At 41.2% G+C, this 18,858-nt stretch overlaps 1 protein-coding gene across 2 annotated transcripts in view; it reads right to left on the bottom strand.

The window, feature by feature from the left end:
- The window catches only part of MARCHF8 (membrane associated ring-CH-type finger 8), an 86,057-nt gene that overhangs the window by 47,217 nt on the left and 19,982 nt on the right, over positions 1-18,858 (bottom strand). For both annotated transcript variants that reach the window (XM_042818880.1, XM_042818878.1), the window contains exon 2: positions 18,620-18,798. In XM_042818880.1, the coding sequence (XP_042674814.1) occupies positions 18,620-18,715 (96 nt within the window). In that variant the 5' untranslated portion in view covers positions 18,716-18,798. The remainder of the gene's footprint in view (positions 1-18,619; positions 18,799-18,858) is intronic.

The following is an 18,858-nucleotide window of genomic DNA, read 5'->3' as shown; positions in this document are numbered from 1 at the left end:
TAGTAGATCTGGTGATTATATTATGAATTCTAATATTGAAAGTCCACACAGCTAGAAGTCAAAGAAAAAATGGTAATCAAAAGACCATATCTCTAGAATATCCGATACCAGTAAATTCAGCCAGTTGTTCAGAAATTAAAGTTTCTTACTCCTAAGGGAATAAGAGGAGCCACGTAAAGATGAACATTGAAGGCAGAGGAAGAATGGGACAGACTGGAAAACAATACTGCAGAAAGAAGGTGGTAAATAAAAAACCTGCCGTAGCTGACAGGTTCAGCTGGCTGTTATAGACAAAACAAATTGTTTAGGGGAACTTTGTGGGTGGAAGAATATGGGAGATAAATTCATGCAGTTCTTCTCTTGAGCAATAAATTCCACTCATCACTACAACTTCACAAGCTAACTACAAAGATCACTTACTTTTCGATATCCTTCCAGACTGAATAAATACAGGACTAATTTGCAAATACTTCATTTGCAATTACTGCAGTAGGCATATGTCAATGCATGCCACTTACAGATTCTATTCTATTTCCCCGAACTGTTTTGTTTTGCTTTGATTTCTGCCAGAGACACAAGTTATCTGGCATCTGTTTATCAGTTATCTGCTGCGGTCCAAATGACAGAGCCATCTCAACACACTACAAAGGTTCTCTCAAGTGGTTAGTTTCCTGTAAACGAAATGTAGCCTTAATGTATCATGCACCAAAAGCAGTGTCTGTGCATGAACCCAGTCTTTCACATCACATCCTACCAGCTAAGCAATTGGGCTGAACGCGATAGAGACAGGAAAACTGCTTTATAGACAGATCTTCTGTTTCTGCAAAGGAAGGCGAAAGGAATACACCTTGTCAGAGAGAACAGTCATGTGGCATACTCAGAGCCTGCACTATAACCAGACAGTAGCAGATGAAACAGCTGAAATTAATCATTCTGAGCGCAACACACTTCTGAGTTGTGAAATGGTATAGTCTGCTCACTTCTATGTACCTGACTTGATTTCGTACATTCCAGCAAGTGGTAAATTTAAACTGCAAGATTAGCTCTATCAATGGCAGGGTCCAAAACCTGTCTACTCTCATACTGCATTTTGATTAAACATCAGAATCTTCTTCTCCCAGTGCCAGCCCTGCAGACTCCTGCAGGCACACAGACTGATACCTGTATCTGCTTCTCACAGAATCACTGCTAACAAGGATTTTGCAGTCAAAATTTCTGCCTGGACACCTGCACTGCCATGAATTCACACTCTAGATGTCTGCTTTAATATCTGTGCTTACGGCATGGAAACTAGAGTCTAGTTCTGAGGTTGTTTTTAGGCTCTAAGTTACTGGGGCTAACAGGATTACTGGAGGGGAGGGAGAAAAATCTGTCATTAACATACAGTTGTCAGGCTTTGTATACCATCAAGGCTTACTTAAGAACATTTGCCCTTTTCTACATCACTACAGCATTCCAGAATGTTAGGTCAGAGGTTATGAAGGTTGGTTTCTAAACTCAGTCGATAAGAAATAAGGGGACAGACTCTTGAGCAGGGTCTGTTATGATAGAACAAGAGGAAATGGTTTCAAACTAAAAAAGAGGAGATTAAGACTGGATACAAAGAGAAAATTCTTTTTAATAAGGGTGGTGAGGCACTGGCACAGGTGTCCCAGAGAGGTGGTGGATGTCCCACCCTTGGAGACATCCACAGTCAGACTGAATGGGTCTTTGAGGAACACGATCAAGCTATAGGAGGCCCTGTTCATTGCAGGGGAGTTGAACGAGATGACCTTTAAGGGTCCCTCCCAACTCAAACGATTCTAAACACAGCAAGCTGGAAGAGAAATCCGGTTTAATCACATTCTGCTCCAGCGTTACAGTAAAGGGCTGCCCCAGAGCCATGCATGCACATGGCCCATGGGGCCACTCCCACAGCTTGGGTTGGCAGCAGTGTATTTCTGGGAGAAACAAACCAGAGCACAAACGGATGAACATAAGCGGAATTAAATGCTGTTAATTATTTCAGACAATTCTCTCCATTGTGTATTTCAATTTAAAACTTAGCATGAGAAAATTCAGTCCTACCTTCCTGTTGGAAATGATGTTTTACCAGAGAGATTTAAATTTAAAAAAGCACTTTCCTAACTTTTTAAAGGATAATGAACACAGATTTTTCTAAAACAATCATTTCAATTCACTAAAAATTTAATCAAAAATCCACTCATACACAAACCCCAAATTTCAAGGTGTTTCAGAACTGGGGGGGAAAAAATTGGAATCATATATGGAAAGCATAAGGCCACACGGCAAACAACTCCAAATTGCTATGAATTAATGGATTTTTGAAACAGCTTGTGATTTCTTATGATTCTTATATTTAGGAGGCTAGAAAGATCAGTTTAAAAATTAAAGGGGTTCAGTTGAGCAGTTTTCCATTTTATTCAAAACGATGAGCATTTTGTAGCATTCTCTTGCATGCCTGAACAATGATGTTGCAGCTGTGAAGGAAGAGATGCAGGAGGCCTCTCCACAACAAGAACTGTGCAGAGCAGAGTCATCTTTCATTCATGTGCACTTACTAGGTGAAACTTGAAATAATGTGTGCAGTGTCAGCTGAAAGACACATCACTTCATTACATGCTTATGCTAGAGGCCAAGCTGAATCATGTTGCTTAAGTACTCAGCAACTGGCTGGCCAGTTCATTTTACAGTCAAATTTTGTACAGTCTATTTAGTTTCTCCCGTTTTTAAATAACTGCCACCTCCCGGGGAAATTCTCTAGTAGACCATCTGCTCATTTCCTATAAAACCTTTTCTCAGACCTTGCCCAAATTTCCGCTGCCAATCCAAACTTCTTTGATGTATAGGTAGTGGCGGCAATGAAATAAAAAAAATATAATTAAAAAGTACTCTGAACTGAAGTCTGCAGTACAAAAAGGCACTTAGTATCCATGAGATAGCGATAGAAACGCGGTTGTTTCTCTGCAGTGTATCTCAGCCAGCAAAGAAGCCTTTCTGACCCTTCCTGATCATGGGTTAGGAGACAACAGTCATCATCCAGAGGCGGCTCATCTTGCATCTTTAACTTGGTATATTTCTGCCTGAGTCGCTGCACAGCCTTGGAGGGCAGTGCAGGGGCCACCTGCAAGCATCTCCCCATCTTCTGGGCTGCTGCCTCACTTACTCCAACCTCAAGCCTACCCTACAGCTTCCAGCTGGTGGACATTCTTTGGTCCAAACCAAAGGTGGAAGGAAAGGAAGAACCAATGTGGATGGCACAAGGGTAAGAGGAATAGAGGGAAAGAGGAAATAAGGAGATGCTAAATATCAGGAAGTGTTTCCTGCCTGTGAAATTGCATGAAATGGTACTTGTTGAGAGGCTTCTCTCTTTTTCATGAAATGCTGTAGGCTGCACAGATGCAATGTAAAACTACTTCCAAATAAACAAGGCTGGAAGGAGCTTCTGCAATCAGGGGACACACTGAGGAGCTAACAGACTTTGATATAACAGATGTTTCTCCCAGTCTATGTGAATTTCATAGTGGAAAAATGAGAGGATTTTACATCTATTTTTAATGAAATTAGCATCAGTAATCAAACTCTTTACCCAGCATTAACAAATACCACACAAAATCCGATGCTTCCATGCAGCCGTCAGAAAGACAGCAGCACATGCTGACTTGGGTCTACTGCTTGTGCCCAATTCAAGTACTTGTCACTGTGACACAAAATTATGCTTCTACAGAGCAACGTGAAGGTGCTTATCCAAGTGCTGTGGGTGTCATTAATGCAGCTACAAAACAAGAGTGGAATAGAACAATATTGCCTGTAGAACTTTTTTAAAAAAGGATTAAAAGATGGAAGGAAAAAAAAAACACACAAAAAGCACTTCACATTAGAGAAAATCGGGTGATTGAACATGAAATGAAAAGGCCAAACTTCCCCTCATCATCTACAGCTTTGGCTCCTTGTTCTGCTTTTTGGCCTTGGCAGGTATAGCTGACTTCAGAGTGGCGGACTGCACACAAGTTCTGCCCAGCAAAACCGCACATGTGGGAACTAGTTAGGACACTTTCACAAACATTTGAGAAATCTAAGAAAAAAACCAAAACCCAGAACTTTCTTATAAAGAGGAACTGCAAGAGCTTCCTCACAAGTTCTTCTGAAAGGAAAAACAAACAAACAAAAAAATAGATTCAAACCCAGCAATAGCTAAAATCCACCTAAGTCTTGTACAAGGTTTTGACAGAACAGATGCAACAGACCTGGGGCCAGGGCTCTGCATTAAACATCTCAAAAATCCTGGTTCTAAGTCAGAACATCAGACTTCACAGTTCCTCATCTCAATAACTGAACAGAAAAAAACAGCAGTGCCATAAAATCAGCTGAACTCATCTGCTTCCCTTCACCCTGTAATCCCCGGAGGCTGTCTGCCTCAGCCAGATTTATCACAGGTAGCAAGACTGAAGTAAGCCTTCAGCTGTCTGCTCTCTGTGGTCCAGCTGGCTTTCCCAAACCATCCTGTGGATGTGGCAGGGACGCCAGGGTCACCAACAGCAGCTGGCTGCATCTGCACTGCTCCTGGGATGCTGGGCCCAGGGCCTGCTCCTCACTTTGCAGCACCTGGATGCTTTGCCAGGTGCTCTCAGGCATTTCATCCCCACCGGTTCTGCCCATCTCATGGAGGGATGGCTTTCCAGAGGCTTTACTACACTGTTTACAAGTATTTAATGCTGTGGTAGGTTCCAGCTCTCAGTGAAATCAGGGTTACATGTTGTAAACCCAAGCAAGAGTTACAGGCAGGTAGTAACTTGGAGAAATGTATGTGGAAAGCTTCCCTGGCATCCTGAATAATCCCAGAGACCTAAATACAGCTCCATCTGGAGGGTAGGGTCAGCAGGAGGGCTGCTGGCAGTTCAGGGGCAGAACAGAGGGCTACAACAGAGAATGTTTTTAGGCAGCAAGCAGCTGACGCCAGTCCTGACGTGGGGGAGGTGGGGGGAGTTGTGAAAATGTTCATGAACCCACAAGCAACAGCAGTGTTTCACGATTTTTGCTGTATCTGCATTCAAAAGGAAACAGTTTATGGATGATGAGGGGTTAAAAAACAAAAACAAAAAAAAAAACAACAAAACAGCACAGCACAGACTCACTGCTGTGGGAACCAACACTTGGGAGTGGAACAGCGCAGCCCAAACATTCAGGATGTGCCTGAGCTCCTGCCTGCTTGCTCCCTAGCCTCATTAATAGAAAATGCAAAGGCACTTTAATCAGTTAACTCTAATAATTACTAAAAAGCATCTTTCCAAACAACACTTTTCTTCAGATTCCATGGAATAAGCGGTGTAAAGGAAGGTTCCAACACGTGTGTTGACTGCTCCACAAGCCTTCCAGAAGCAGGGACACCACAGGGAGTGAGGACTGTTTTGCTGGAAATGTGCTCTCCCCATCTGCTTGTCTGCCAGCCTCTTGTCTGTCAATAACTTTCCCTAGTAGTCTTTTCTAAAGCACCGAAACTCCCACCTTTACTATGTCTGCAGTGGTGGACTGTTCCATCTCATTCACACTCCACAAACTACAGTACAGTCTCAAGTCAATTGTTGCCCAGTGTAAAACAAAGCACTGTGGTTTTTTGCAGTCTTTGCTTTAATGAGGTGCTATCCCCTGATATCTGCAAATACTACGAGATAGGAAAAGAACAGTGCTTTCTCCAACTATCAGCATGAATTAATAAGGCTCCATTTGACAAGAGTTACAAGGAAGCCATAAGTGTTACTGGAAGTATTTTCCAAGGTAGATGAAAGGATTTGATTTGCTGTATTCAAGGTAAAGAATATCTCCTTAAAAAGAAGAGTAATTGAGTCCAAGGCTTTTGTGAAACTCATACTTTCCAGTAAGTCTGTCTTGATTTGTATTCAGTCCAGATCCCCACTTTTTGTGAGACTTTGACTTGATTTCCTAAAAGCCTTCTGGGATGCCTGATGACCCTATTTAAAGGGTGTAAAACAGCTAAGCTCTGAATTAGCTCAAGTCATTGCTCTGCATCTGAGCAAAGGGGCACTCGCTGGTCACAGGCATAAGTGACTTTACATAAGGATGGTGAGGGGAAGTGTTATCAAGTGATCCCCACTTCCTTCTTTTAAGCTATGAATGTTTTGAATGCAGCTAGTTTCACCAAGTAGAAATTTGCAACTGTCTTAAATGATGTTATTTTTCCATCTAAAAAAGTCAAGCAATACTAATAGAAAGCCTAAATGCTTATGAGCAAATTCCTGGCAGATTCAAAGTTGGCCTTGTCAATACACAGTCAAATGAAGATGTTCCTACTGGTTCCAAAAGATTAGCATTAAGCCTGGCATTAGTCAATATTTTCAATAATCATATGAAAATGAATTAAAAAAAAATATAGAAAAGTCTTTAAGTCTTTGCCAGCTACATTTACAGATGTCAAAGCTTAGCAGCATGGTAAAAATGAAGAGGCTGACAGGCACTTCGCAGACATCAAGCAATCAAAATTGATTTTTGGGGGAAAAAAATTAACTCAAACTGTGCTTTACTTTGAGCAAGTCCAAGTGATACCAACTGCAACTATAAGCTATAGAGAATTCAGCCCACAAAGCAACAGTGCAGTGAAAGAATTAGGAAGTTGCAGTAAGGTGACAACTGGAGACGAGAACCTGATCAATGCAATTTGCCACCATGTTACAGCAAAGAGAGATCAGCTTTCTCTCTGAAATGCAGCACCACCAAAGGGAAGCTCTGGAGAATTAAGGGACAACAGCAGCAGCAAAGCACTGACAGCAAAGAAGTGCAGCTCTCCTTGCAATTGAGATACTTGTATTCAGCTCCACTATCACAGTCTTTCCTTCCAAACAAGAGAGATGGGAGGAAATGATTTCCTTCCCTGCCCCCAAGCATTTTCAAGGCTGCTGGAAGCAGACTGGGAGAGATTTAAGAACTTTATCTGTAAGTTTCTCTAAAAAAGAGGATGACTTAACTTGTTTGCAATATGTTGAGTGGTCCATGAGCACCACTGAAGAGCCCGTTTCAATTAATAGAAAAAGAGGCACCAACAACCAGCTGCTGGGAGCTGAAGCCGGACAAACTCAGAATTAAAAACACAGAAAATAGAAGTCAGGTGTGGTTTCTGTAAACTAAAGCTGGTTGGCATGGAAACAAACTATTAACCAAACTAGAACATCTCCCCCTTGTCTTCAGCTCAAGGCTGGAGATTTGGCTATAGTGCATCTTGTACAGTTAAGGACTTACTTGCATCTGTAACAGAGGTCAGTGCAAGTCAGATGTGACCATCTCTCCTGGCCTTCAACATCACAAACTTCAAATGAACCACAAAAATAAAACAAGGCATTCTCAGCCTAACTAATGGGAAAGGGTTTGGGGATGGAAGGCCTGACAGACTTCAGGTTTTTATTATTAATATATACAAATACCTGAATATAATTTTATTTTATATAGCTATGCTCCACTTTATCTAGTAAAAATTTCATACAACAAAAAAATCTGTACTCCAGCATGTCTCTCCCTCTTCTGTGTGAGACAACAGATGTCATCATTATGTGATGATCAAGACTTTTTATATTGTGACTTGAAGCAATGTAAGCACAACAGTCAAGGTTTTTATATTAATCACAGAACAGAACCAGTTCTATAATGGTTATATGAGTTTAAGCCCAACATAACACTGGAAGTACACAGGCTCTAATTTGCAAGCATTTCCATGAACACTTCCTTTTTAAGTGCTTAACTTAAAAAGCTACGGTTTAAAGCTTACAGGTACTCAGTAGCTGTGCTTCCCTTTTCCAAGGGCCCTAACCTTGGTGTCTAAGAACAGAATATCCTATGCAGGGGGGTCTCTTCAACATTTCTGCCTGTGGATGTTTCAGTAACTCAAATGGCTCTGCAGTACACAATGCTTGTAGGCAGCCAAAGGAAAAGTTACACTGCAGCATTTCATGTGGAATGAATCTATTTAACTGCCGTTATATTAACCAGCTCAGAGAAATTAAGATGCAAAAATTAGTGAATGTTTCACTTGGTTGCATACAAGCCTGCCTTGCAATCTTTACCCAAATAACGTGCTCTCTGCAGTACAATAAACATAACTAAAGAGGACTGGGGAGGGTGGAGGGAAAGGAGGGGGGGAGGGGGGGGGGGAAGCCTTACCAATGCCCATTCTTCGGAGTCAACTAAATGTTGTGAATAAAATCTCAAGCCAAAAAACACACAAATTGCTGAGGGAAATGTACACTGCTTCTTTCAAACTGATCAATCCAGAAACCACCTCCTCTCACATCTACTGCTTGAGAATAATGACTGGAAATATACAGATAGACAATTACTAGAAAAAAACTTTAAGACTGATGTGGTTTTTGTGTATCCAGTCATTCCTTCTCTGAAGCCTTCAATTCAGGAAAAGTTAGTAATCTATGATAAAAGGCTGTTCCTTGACTGCTTTCATGAAGAAAAAAAAAAAAAAAAAATCAATTAATCACTTGCCATTCAAAAAAAGGCAGATGCAGCCTCCACGCTTTCAAACTGTCTTTTTTGGGGCTCCTGTCTCTAATTCCTAAAAAAGGATAATCTCATAAACAATTCAATGCCAATCTGTAATTCTGAACAGCATATGGTTGTGACATTTAAAGTACAGTATTGGAGGAAAAAAGAAAAACTAAAAAAATAGACTAGTCACTTCCCTGGACTATATAGTCAAATCTGACATCAACACATGCAAGAGTAATACGACAAAACTTGCCTTGTGTGACTCCTATTTCCATGGAGCCTCAGAGAACTTGCAGACATGCCCATTTATATAGGGCCTGAAAAGGCAGCACTGAACTGTGGGACCTACAACTTCCTCTCTCCTTACTACTCCCCAAATGCTAGAAAATGCACTTGAGCTATGTACCTGCCTCTGGTTTCTAGCAAGCATCTTTACCACTTTTTAAGAGACGTCAACATCCTCCTGCGGAGGAGTACAAACCTGGTGCGGGAAATACCTCACAACAGATCAGACTTGGCAGCCAACTCTGAAAGGAGTCCTCTGACTGTCTGAAAAGCTCTCCTGAAATAGCATGGAAGCACAGGATGCCATTATTTTAAGTCATTTATTATTTTCAAATAACTAGAGAGGAAAGACTAATACATTGGCTCTGAAAATCATTGAAGAAATAACCTGAATCCACACAGATTTGCAGTATAGCACGGACAAGCTAAAATGTCCACTTTTGCCAGCTCTACAGAAACAAATCGATTAGTGCAGTGGCTCTTGAAAAGCTCCACCATCATAAGAGAGGTCAAACTACTTTGTTCCAAAAAAGATTCCTATGACTAATGGAAGGTCAAGGAAAACACGTCCACATCTGAGCATCAATATACATAGAATCACTGAATCATTAAGGTTGGAGAAGACCTCTGAGATCATCTAGTCCAATCATCAACCCACCCCACCATGCCCACTAACCGTGTTTCTCAGCACCACATCTCCACGTTGCCTGAACACCTCCAAAGGACCGTGCCTCCACCATTCTCCCTGGGCAGCCTGTTCCAATAATTAACCACTCTTTTGGAGAAGAAATTTTTCACTAAAATCCTATCTGAACCTCCCCTGGCACAACTTGAAGCCATTCCTTCTCATCCTATCTCTGCTACCCAGAAGAGGCTGACTCGCACCTCACCACAAGCTCCTTTCAGGGTTTTGTAGAGGACAGTAAGGTCTAAGCCTCCTCTTCTGCAGTTTGAACAATCCCAGTTCCCTCAGCTGCTCTCCATTACAGTTGTGCTCTGGACTCTTCATAGCTTCTTTGCCCTTCTCTGGACACACTTCAGGGCCTTGATATCTTTCTTTGTAGTGAGGGGTCCAAAAGCACAGTACTCAAGGTGTGGCCTCACCAGAGCTGAGTACAGGGGTATGATCACCTACACTCTTTCTGATACAAGACAGGATGCCACTGGCCTTCTTGGTTACCTAGGCACACTGCTAGCTTATGTTCAGCCAGCTGTCAGCTAGCACTCCCAGATCCTTTTCCTCTGTGCAGCTGCCAGCCACTCTGCCCCAAGCCTGTAGCACTGCATGGGGTTGTTGTAACCAAAGTGCAGGACACAGCACATCCTTCTACTGCACACAACCTCTCCTTCCAGAACCTATTTTCTTCACCAGCCTCATGAATCAGGTGAGCTTTAATCATGCTTATAGGGATTACAACCAACTAATCAGCATTCCCAAGAGCTATGATCTTAGGCATGGGGAGGTGTTTTTAGTTTCCGGTTTCTCACTTCCCCTTACGCTTGCCACTTGGGAACTACTCTCCTCTGAGCAGGCCCTGTGGCACTTGGAACTCAGCCCTCTGCACCTATCCAGCTCACCACTGAGCTACACACTGAAAAGCACACCGGAGCTGAGCATAGCATTTCAAGGGCTTCTTCCATATACTGCCTGTTCTGCAAGCTACCTCCCTACTAGATGTTACATGCCTGTTTGTGTCCTCAGGCGGCCAGGAATCTGGTCGATCCTGGAGCAGCAGACAATTTTGTGGAAATACACAGTGAGTGTTGGGGGAAGGTATTTGATCATATGTTGCCTCACTTCCTGGCAATAGTGAAGTTTATCCAAGAAGGCTGGGATGAAGGGTAAACACAGCACAACTAGAAACGATCCGAGACAAATATGGTAAAAGTGACTGAAATTAGCTAACGTGCAAAGTAATGCAAATTTTTCCTCAGGGTATTGAGGCACATTGAAAATCCGGACCTCCCAACCGCCTTTGATATAGATTCAAGGAGGTCATACAGAAAAGCAAGATGTATGTTATAAATATAATGAGGTCTCTGAAAAACCCAAAACATAAGATACAAACTTACTACTGAAAATGTTCTAATGTTAAAAAAAATATAAAAAACAGTTTGAACACTCAGATTTTGCATATATGAATATCCAAGCAAACATGCATGCTTGCAGTTGCGTAACGTTCAATACATTTAGTTGCTCGGTTTCATACTGCTGCTGCTAGGAGCACCACACACGTTGCACCCCTGAAGAGTACACTGGGAGCACACAGTGTGCATGCAGCACAAGAACTAGTCCAAATTCTGCAGATTTGAGGACAATTCTCCACATGATCCACAAAGCCACCTGTTGTCAGGTTCACAAGGAATACGATACATCCTACAGTAAAGGATATGAAAAAAAATTACAAAAAGGCCACTCTCACTCATTTTCCCTAACACGAAGCGTGCTTATTTATAAAAGTAGGGAATTGGGTTGTAAATAAACTTAAATATCGGCAAGTACATGATCCTATTCTTCCCTTTAACTTTGAAAACAGCAGAATTCAGTTCTCAACTTCTTGAAAATGAAGTTCTGAATTCCAGCCACTAACCTTATAAAAAAGCATTTGGGATTGTTCAGCAATAGAAAAAAACTTTGACTTGTGGGTATCATGAAATCTCCATAAATGACTTTATAAAACAGCAGCAACATAACCAGCAAAGAGAAGTTCATAGGCAGACGAGTAACCATCACTTCTGGGACCAAGAGAAGCTGAATGGATCCCAAAGGTGGATTTTGTTTCTAGGTATGAGGACTACCGACTCAGAAGGCTGTAGTCCTAACTGCTTAGATTTCTGCAGTGAGCAGAGAAGCAATTTCTAAAGAACACAAAGGCCTCTTCCCTTGTCAGCAAGATTTCTTCATAAACAGTGTAAAGGCTATAAAAAATTACCTAAATTCAGAGGAGCTCATCTAAGGCTACATATTCCTTTTTAGAAAATAGGGGTAAGGAGTATAATGGGAAATTAGCAAGTTGAATGTCAAACACAGCTTTGAAAAATCTGAAGTACAGATACCATAAGGATGCTACTCTACTACATTCCCCCCACACAGAATTTTTAGTCTTTCTTCTTAATAGGGAAAAAAAAAATCCCCAAACAATACAAAACTCAACCAAATAAAGAAATGAAGACACTCACCAAGCACCAGTGCATGAGGCTTAGCATGAAGGAGAAAAAAAACATATCCCTGCACTTCTAGTCTCTCTTTCTTTTACAGAAATTACCTTTAATTAACAGAGCTTTAAAAATCAGTTTGCAGGAAGTCTGATAGCATAACTTTCAAGAAACATACAGCCACTGGATGATGGGAATCCCTGAAAAGTATGATTAGGGACTTGACCCGCGTCTTTGTGGAGCTGCAGTGATTTCAGCATCACTGTGCACTCACATAGACATTTATATGCAGATACAGCTCAGTGTGGGATCCTGACTGACACACTGTTCTTAGAAAGCAAATGAGCATGCATGACTTTGCCAGGATAGAAAAATGCCAGGATCACAAAACAGAAACACACCTACAAACCACAAAGGAAATATACTCAGTTATCACACAATTAAACAGTGCCAGCACTTCTTTTACAAAATTTTGTTTTTCTAAGAATTACGCTCAGCTTGTTGACATGAACTGCTAATGAAAACTAGACAGACTGTGTTAATATCAGAGAGATGGTTTAAAGATTTAGGTTAATGCAACAGCTACAGATCATAATAATTAACTACAGGTTTCTGGTGTTGAGACCCAAAGTAAGGAGTTCACATGCAATAAGCATACAAATAATCAAGACAGAGGCTGTATGAGTCTGATTACAAGCAAACAGCAAAATCTTAAACTTCAATAGTTTCTTTTCTAAAGCATTGGTATATGAAAAAAAAAGTTCCACTGCTGTATCAACTGCTGTTAGCTTCTGAAATGTTTACTGCATTTTTAAATTCAGGGTTTTCTCCTCCTTCAAATCCCTTTCAGAAAGCACTTCCATAATTCATTTCCACTCAGAAGCCATCTGCTCCTCGCCTCACTCACACATGCTGCACACACTCCAAGACAAACACAACAGAGAATCAAATGGTGTGATCTGACTTTCTTTGTTACAACTGCTCAAGCAGGAGCAGCTCCCCCCAGCTCTTCCCTCCCACTTCCCATTTCCTCTCTTACTCCTCTGATATCAACATTTCTGAGAAACAATGTGCTCCTGCATTCAGCTTCCGAGAGCAGGGCTGGAGAGGACAAGCTTCTCAGCCTGCATTTGACACAACAAGAGCAGAGTACATTCATGCAGATCTGGGAAGGTCACAGTCAAAGTGGGTCCCTCAGAGGATCTGGTGACAAATGTTTCTGGCTCCTCATCTTTTGTTTGTAGACCTGAAACCCTTTACAAGGCTTCAGTCAGTAGTGTCTTCCCATTTTACAGATGGAGGAAAGACAGCATCAGCACTAAAGGCACTTGCCCAGTACTACCTAGTGGGCAGGAAGAGACAAATCCCAAATTCCAGACCAGTGGTTTAATCCGGGCCAGGCTGCACTCGATGCACTTGTCAGCCTTCCAGGTGGCACGCTGAAGAGGGAGGTCAGTGGTGCTCTTGCCAACATCCTGTGGGAGAGCAGGAAGAAGCCCTGAAGCTGGCAGTGAATGGCAGGAGTGCTATGTGCCGATGGGGAGTGCAGGAGAAGTGCCTCAGGCCACCAGACACCAAGGTGTCTGTGGTAGTGAAGAGATACACAGCATCCTGATGTCTGCAGGGCTTGGCTGAAAAGACCGCTAAGCCATCATGACAAGCACAAGAAGGTCTCTCCTAATAACCAAAGGGAGAGATCACAAGAAGGGTGGTGTTGAAGCACAGACAAGTGCACTCCTGGAGGAAAGAGAGGGATCTGGTGCTAAGCAACTTCTCAAGCAATTTTCCTGTAGTGCTCCTCACTAGACTGTTTACCTGTTGAAGGTAACCTGAGTGGGAGCACATTCAGCACATGCTCCTATGTAAACACACACGAAGATGTCAGAAATCAGTACAGAAATCAGTCAAGGAAACCTTGCTCTCAGCATGACAGTGTCACTGCAGGGCTACAATTCATAAGGCTGTTACAACCGCCTTCCGTCATCCACGGTATTGTCAGTGTTCCTACCTGGTCACAGATAATGGGAGAAGAAGCATTTTCCCTGCAGCTTCTATGATGTGCTTCTGTTGCCTGTTCTGTCAACAAAAATTTGCCTAATTGCTACTTTCCAAAAAAGCAGGAAGTGTGAGATCAACTTTTTCCGAGAAGCACTTTATGATCTGGCGAAAAACACGGTAGGTAAAAGCCAAAGTTCATATTGTCAGGAAAGGATTTTGCAATTTCCACTTTGAGGCTAAACCTATAAGCAGTACAGCAAATGAGACATCTGCTTCCCACAGAAGAGTTACAGGATACTTGGACAAAAATTCTTCCGTAGTTAACCAGTTTCTATACAAAGTGAATTTAATAAAGGAAAGATGCCAGACAATGTTAATATAGTACATAGCTATACAAAAACATATAAATCTCAGTATAAAAATAATAAGGGGAGAAACTCTCAGGGGATTCACAGCCTGTTTGCTTAATGGCTGGTTTGGTTCAATGGACAAGCAAAGCCACACGTGCTGCCTTACAAATGCACAAGCATTTCAATCAAGTTCAGCCAGTTAGAGCCCACAGGCACAGCTCAAAGTCCAAAAAGTAAACTGAAGAGGTCAGAGAGTGCTTCTGTACCTGAAGAACAGTCTAATACCTCTCAAGGCATTACACTGGATTCAACAATACAATGCATTCACCACTATATCACACTACTGATCTGTGATTAAAAATTCTTGCAAATGCATCTATTGCCTTTTTTCTTCCTTTTTTTAAAGTCCTGCTTTTCCAGTAAGACATGGCTTGTATGAGTTAATATGCTACAGTATCTTTCCTGTTACAGAATGGAAGAGATCGCTAAGAAGGCAGAAGTTTAGCAAGATGCAGCACAATATACTTCTTTCACCACAGTTTCATCCAGACAAATCAGGTAGTCATAGTACCGCCAAGACAGCACGTGAAGATGTACAAGATTGTTATAAAATCTCTGCTAAGCACATAACAGCCAATAATTACTTAACAGCACTTAGACACAAGAAGGCAGTTGCTCTAGAACAGAGCACAGAAGAGTTTCAGTCAGTGAAATAATGTGATGTTTAAATGTGACTGGAAAATTTATCTGCTTTTGCAATATATGATCTTTGCTATACGCTCTTTGAGAGGAACTCAGTATCACTTCCCACATCCAGGCCATTGTGTGCCCAAAGTGGTTTGTACTAGCATCCTATGATCTCCCACTCACACCTGATCATGCCTATGAGATCTGCAGAAATCACAGCACAGGTGGCCACAGTGTAGATGTTAGTCATATTTTCAGAAGGGCAGTCTAAAAGCTTTGGTTAGGGAATTTCACTCACCATACTAACTTATAGAAACAAGCTGTGGGGCACAGACCTCTCAAACAAGCAATATCCTGCCGCAGAATGACAGCAGAACAACACCTTAACCACACTGCCTCATTTCCACTACAAGTGCTGAGGGCTGCCTGTTGGATATGTTAGGAAACATCACTGTCAGCAGGATAGCCTCCAAAAGGTCAGAGTCTGTTGCTCCTCACAAACAATAGAGCAACTCTCCCTTAAGGCAGGTAAGTATGAGGCTATTCCTAGCGAAGGATAAGTAAGAAGCTAATGATGGTTATTAATAGCTCTTAAAGCTAACAGTTCATCTGAGTTAAATGCAAGAGTAATAATCCCTTTATGACCTTCCCCATTCTTGCTGTGAAAATGGACAAAGTTTCATCAAAGACTGTTGGTAACCACAGTTTTCAACTACTTCAAACCTTGAAAATCACACTAACCTGAATGAGGATCTACCAGGCTTCACTAATAAATATCAGTGACTTCTGAGGACCTAAAACAGAAACGGCACGCAGGTGTTGTGCACCTTACCACCTTTTCAAATGCATTAGGATTTCTGCCACAGACTTTCACATGTATTGAACCCACATGAGACATGCCCAAGGACTACTGATTATCTGCTTTGATAAACTGTTGTGTAATAATGGTGGTAAGGATTTCTTGCTGTTTTTCACAGTTAGTCCCAAACCACTAGTCCAGAAAACTTGCTCTTGTAGCAAGGAAAACTATTACTAAAATCAGTCAAGCCTTAACTTGAAATATCAAAGCTACATCTTGACCAGAAGCAAGAAAGAATGCAAATACAGATCAGCTGGAGAAAATTCTCTCTGCACCTCTTATAAACATAATGTGGAAAATTAAACAGATCTGTATTCACGAAAAATAGGAGAATAAGAAATAAAACATTTCCTTCTGGGGAAGAAATCAAAAACTAACTTTCCTAAGACTGGCAAAGTTTCCTCTTTAGGCACATTGGTGCTTCACTTTTTACTGCTGTGCTTCTTGAGCTCTTTCTCTGAATGGGTTATGCAGGTACAGACAAGCTAATGGTCTAGTTTGAAATATCAAGTTCCCAAAGGAAAAGTAAACCAAAACAAGAATAAAAGTAAGTCAAACTTTGATCTGTTAGCTGACATTCAACTTTCATACACTTTGGTTTTAGCCAAGTTTGGTAATAAACAAGGCAGATGTGTATAGAGTCAACTCAGCCTACAAAGCACACACCTGGAGATGCCCTTGGTCTAAGAACCTGCTATTATACAGTAAGCCTCCATATTATCTTTTAAAAGGTAATATTGGCTTTGATTGTTATTTGGGGTTTGTTTGATTTTGTTCAGATTGGCAAGTGGCTTTGTACAACTCAAAACCTTTTAAGACCACAGTGTACACAATGGCTTGAGGCGCTTACTACCATTAGAAGGAGTATTTTATTATACAGAAAAGAAAAGGTAAGAAAACTGAAGTACTTAAATCAAATTGTAAAATGCTCCAGTCTCTCCTAAAAATCCATTACATATTTTTGTAGAAATCCATGCAAGAACGGCGTCCAGGCCAGTCACAACACAGAGAAGTAACTGCAAGCTGTGCTGCACAATGGAAAGTTACAATACTGAAAGAGAGGAGCACTGAAGCTAAAATGAACTTACAAAACTGAAGTGCAAATACTTTCTTTCTTAGTTTTACCTAGTGTCTTTCTCTGGAACTGCAGATGTTACCCAAGGCAGGAAAACCATCTGTAACCACTAAGCAAATTTGCTCAATAGAGAATTGTACTTTTTATCTTGCAGTGGTATCTACCTCTACACAGTTCAGGTGGTCTGAAATGACTGAAAATACGCTGATGATGTTCTACAATTTCTTCCTCTTGCACCCTATATCTATAAGTTGCTGTGTCGAAAACAAAATGAAAGGTTTGGAAAGAGACTTGGGACTCTCACTTCTGGGCTCAGTGCATGGTCAAACAGTTACCACAGGTCTTTCTAATCTGATCAGCCTCCTAATTCACATGACCTAACTGGAGAGTAGCCAATTCAGAGAACTGTCATGTATTTACAGGGGAACTGCTTCATGCTCTCTCAGTGTTTCTTTATGGGAGGAGTCCAGAAGAAGCAACAAAATAGTCCTTTTACCCAGAAAGCTGCCCAGCACGTTCATGGACTGCTGTTACTTGCTGTAGGTTAGGAAGCAAGAGATTCCAGCGGACTCCTGAGACAAGATGACCCAATGACTTAAAGCACCTCAACTATGGAGACAACTTCCTGCCTGGTTCCAGCAACCAAAACTAGTGCCAAGTCAGTCTACCTGGATTCAGGAATCCAGAAAATTAACTGCTGGTTTAAGAACGTGAAGGACTACAATCCATTTTAAGCTTTAAATGAGATGATGCCTCCAAATTGTCCAAAATGTCTAAACTATGAGACAATAGATTTTTTGCTGACAAACCACAAAATTATGTAGGTGCAGTCTGGTCAGACGATGGGTGAAGGGCTAGTCTCTGAATTTTCTAACAGAATTTTCTAACACATCCAAAACAACTTTCTTTTTCTTTCAATCCTACCTAAAGTTAGTCTCAGTGAATCCCTTTCTATAACATGACAGTGCCTTTGCAGTCCCTTATATTTCAGGTGTGCCCAACCTGTAAGAGTGCTGAGAATCTCCTGCATCTCCTGAGAATCTGACCACTGCTGAATACATGTTCCTAGTTCACAGAACAAGCCTGCCCTTGCAGTTGCTCCATAATGTGAGTGCTCTCTTGCACTGCTTTTATGCTAGGGTAAAGATAAAAAACATGAAATGGTTTCTGTGGAACTGGCAGATAATGCAAAATTCATTGCAGCTTTAGCATAAACTAAAATATGATGCACAAAAAGATCTTTCGGCTTGACCAGAGGCACAGCACAGAGTCTAAATAAAGTTGATACCCAAAGACCAGCAACATTATGTCCTTAGTAATTATTTTTTTAATCAGCCTATTAATTAAATTCTCTTAAGCTTGAAATCATTAGATACTTCCATATTTTTGCATTCCATTTCTCATTAGTACCAGAAGACCCCCAAAAATTTCACTCACACATCTGCTCCCAAGTTAGGAATACAAGCCTTATCTTCAAGAAAATACATCTGCTACAAATTTCATGACAATGCATTTTGGAGCCATCTGCTTTGTAATGGCAAATATTAGACCGCTAATGAGAAATAATTAGGTTAACATTCATTTTCACTTAGAGCGACAATCATGCAAGGAGTTGGGTCTCTGGATCAGAATCACATCTAATTTGGTAACCCCTACCATTTTATCTTCAGATAAGTTCATGTGAAAATTGAGTTTATCTGTCACTACCTGTTCTTCTTTTTCTTTGGTCTTGCTCCTGGAGACTCTGGAAGAGGTAACATCCTGAGCTGGAATGACAGAGATTTGATGCAGTGGCATGTTCATCACACCGCCTTGTTTGGTCCTATCACTTACAGGAAGGAGGCTTGAAGGCAGTACTCATTCAGTGCCATTGTCAGGCCTTGCACCTGAAAAATAAAATAAAATAAAATAAAATAAAATAAAATAAAATAAAATAAAATAAAATA

The sequence above is a fragment of the Centrocercus urophasianus genome, unplaced genomic scaffold, assembly GCF_019232065.1.
Source record: "Centrocercus urophasianus isolate 14NV4802_14NV808 unplaced genomic scaffold, USGS_Curo_1.0 seq_17, whole genome shotgun sequence".
NCBI lineage: Eukaryota > Metazoa > Chordata > Aves > Galliformes > Phasianidae > Centrocercus > Centrocercus urophasianus.
The sequence above is the reverse complement of the archived record's forward strand: the minus strand, read 5'-3'. Positions and strand labels throughout refer to the sequence as shown.